The 2,500-nt window shown below is 46.6% G+C and overlaps 1 protein-coding gene across 1 annotated transcript in view; it reads left to right on the top strand.

The window, feature by feature from the left end:
* The window catches only part of eml5 (EMAP like 5), a 119,759-nt gene that overhangs the window by 64,371 nt on the left and 52,888 nt on the right, over window positions 1–2,500 (top strand). The window contains 3 exon segments of the mRNA XM_048249361.1: window positions 122–274; window positions 474–605; window positions 1,001–1,089. Coding sequence (XP_048105318.1) covers window positions 122–274; window positions 474–605; window positions 1,001–1,089 — 374 coding nt within the window.

Genomic DNA, 2,500 nt, shown 5'->3' with positions numbered 1-2,500 from the left:
CCACAGAGGGGCGCTAGATGATGTGTTATGGTTGTGTTGACCACAGGGGGGCTAGGCGCTAGATGGTTGTGTTGACCACAGGGGGGCGCTAGATGATGTGTTATGGTTGTGTTGACCACAGGGGGGCGCTGCTGCTGCTTCTCTCCTGATGGGAAGGCTCTGGCGGTGGGGCTGAGCGACGGCAGCTTCCTCATCGTCAACGGCGACACGCTGGAGGACCTCGTCTCCTTCCACCACCGCAAGGACCTCATCACCGACATCCGCTTCTCCCCAGGTCGGCCAATCACACGCACCCACCCACGACAGCCAATCACAAGCACCCACACAGGCCTCTCATAATGTGTGTGTGTGTGTGTGTGTGTGTGTCTGGGTGTGTGTGTGTGTGTGTGCCTGGGTGTGTGTGTGTGCATGTGTGTGTGTTGGTGTGTGTGTGTGTGTGTGTGTGTGTGTGTGTGTTCTGCTGTGTGCTGCAGGTGTAGGAAAGTACCTGGCGGTTGCATCAGCTGACAGCTTTGTGGACATTTACAATGTGATGAGCAGCAAGCGGGTGGGAGTGTGTAAGGGCTCCCTGAACTACATCACTCACCTGGACTGGGACCGGAGGGGTAGGTCACACACACACACACACACACACACACACACACACACACACACACACCAGCACACACATACACACAAACACACACACACACCAGCACACATACACACACACCAACACACGCACGCACACACACACACACAAACACACACACACACACACACACACAGACCAACGCACCTGCACTGGGACAAGAGGGGTAGGTCACACACACACTCACACACACACTTCCAAGCTCTGATAACTAGTCAGCACACTTCCCACTATCGACATGTGACTGTTTGTGTGTGTGTGTGTGTGTGTGTGTGTGTGTGTGTTTATGTGTGTGTATGTGTGTATGTGTGTGTGTGTGTTTGTGTGTGTGTGTGTGTGTGTGTGTGTGTGTATGTGTGTGTGTTGTAGGGAAACTGCTGCAGGTCAACACAGCCGCTAAAGAGCAGTTTTTCTTTGAGGCTCCGCGTGGGAAGAAGCAGACCATTCCTCCCTCAGAGGTAAAGTCCACACACACACACACACACACACACACACACACACACACACACACACACACAAACCCACACACACATTTTAAATGCATGTGTGTGTGTGTGTAATGTGAGTCAGAGGAGGCTCCTTCGTTGAGGAAAGGGAGGAACACCCTCCCTAAAATTTCAGAGAAAAATAAAAAATATATAAAGTGAATTACTAATCTGATAAATTACTGTTAATAATACTATTTGAACACTTTGAATGAACAAAATCGTTCCCCTAGGTCAAAATGCCAACAGCACCCCCCATCGCAACTGAGGAGCCATGGCCAAGGGAGGAAGCTCCTCCATAATGGCAGCTGACATATATGAAAGCAGGCTTTGAGGACGTTTTGATCGATAAAAGGATTTACTTTCCTCCAGAAGCTATCAAAAGGGACTTAAAGGATAATTCCGTGTGATATTGACCTAAAGTGTGTTGAAACATGATACCGAAAGTGTGAACGTGATGTCTCATAGCCCATCTCGGCTTGTCCCCCTGCACTCCAAAAAAATCTGGCGCTAGTTAGCTGATGCTACCAACAGCTTTTTTCAATAGTGGTGCTTTCGCATCGGCTAGCCATGCAAATAAATCACTGTTTTACACCCATTTACGAGGCTCAATGTATCTGCACACTTCATTGGTAGACTTCTGAGGGCCCTGACATTTAAAACGAGAACTCTGAAAAAGCACTGGTAGTTTACTTACAAGACGATTTATACAGACAGTATCTTCAACGGGTTTAGCGCTTGCAGCCATCTTGAATTTAGTCAACTATAAGTCGAAATGGAAGAGTAAGAATGAACAGGTATGATAAGGATTAGATTCAAAAATATTCAGTGGAAATGCATGGATTCCAGTTTCTTCCAGTAGCAGCAACTGGAATCCATGCATTTCCACCGAATTATTTTTGTTTCATGTTTCAATACACTTTAGGTCAATATCACAATCGAATTCTCCCTTTAATTATGCTATGGAGGGGTGTATTCAAAACTTTAGAATACATACAAGGTGACAGCAGTTGTGGTGAGTAGCTGTGCAAATCATCGCAAAAAACCACTGACGCACGCTAGCTAGCTAGCTAGTGGAAGATTGATACTAAGATATGTTAGGTTACGTTAATACTTGATGTAGTAAGAATATAGTAGTTGGTTAATGAGCATTTTCATCTTGGGATTTAACAGGGAACCTGTGCCCACGCTAGTTATTTAGTAGCCTACGCGACATTACGCTTGAGCTGTTGCAAACGCGGTGAGACGCCCTGTAGGCTACTGTTGATGAAAATATACCCCGCTTTCTAGACTCGTCGGGTACCGCTATCAGTATTACACGCCCCCATGCAAAAACGCTTGACCATGGTTATCCATCGGGTTTTTGATTTAATAAACTCCATAA

The sequence above is a fragment of the Alosa alosa genome, chromosome 1 (assembly GCF_017589495.1).
Source record: "Alosa alosa isolate M-15738 ecotype Scorff River chromosome 1, AALO_Geno_1.1, whole genome shotgun sequence".
Classification (NCBI taxonomy): domain Eukaryota; kingdom Metazoa; phylum Chordata; class Actinopteri; order Clupeiformes; family Clupeidae; genus Alosa; species Alosa alosa.
The sequence above is the reverse complement of the archived record's forward strand: the minus strand, read 5'-3'. Positions and strand labels throughout refer to the sequence as shown.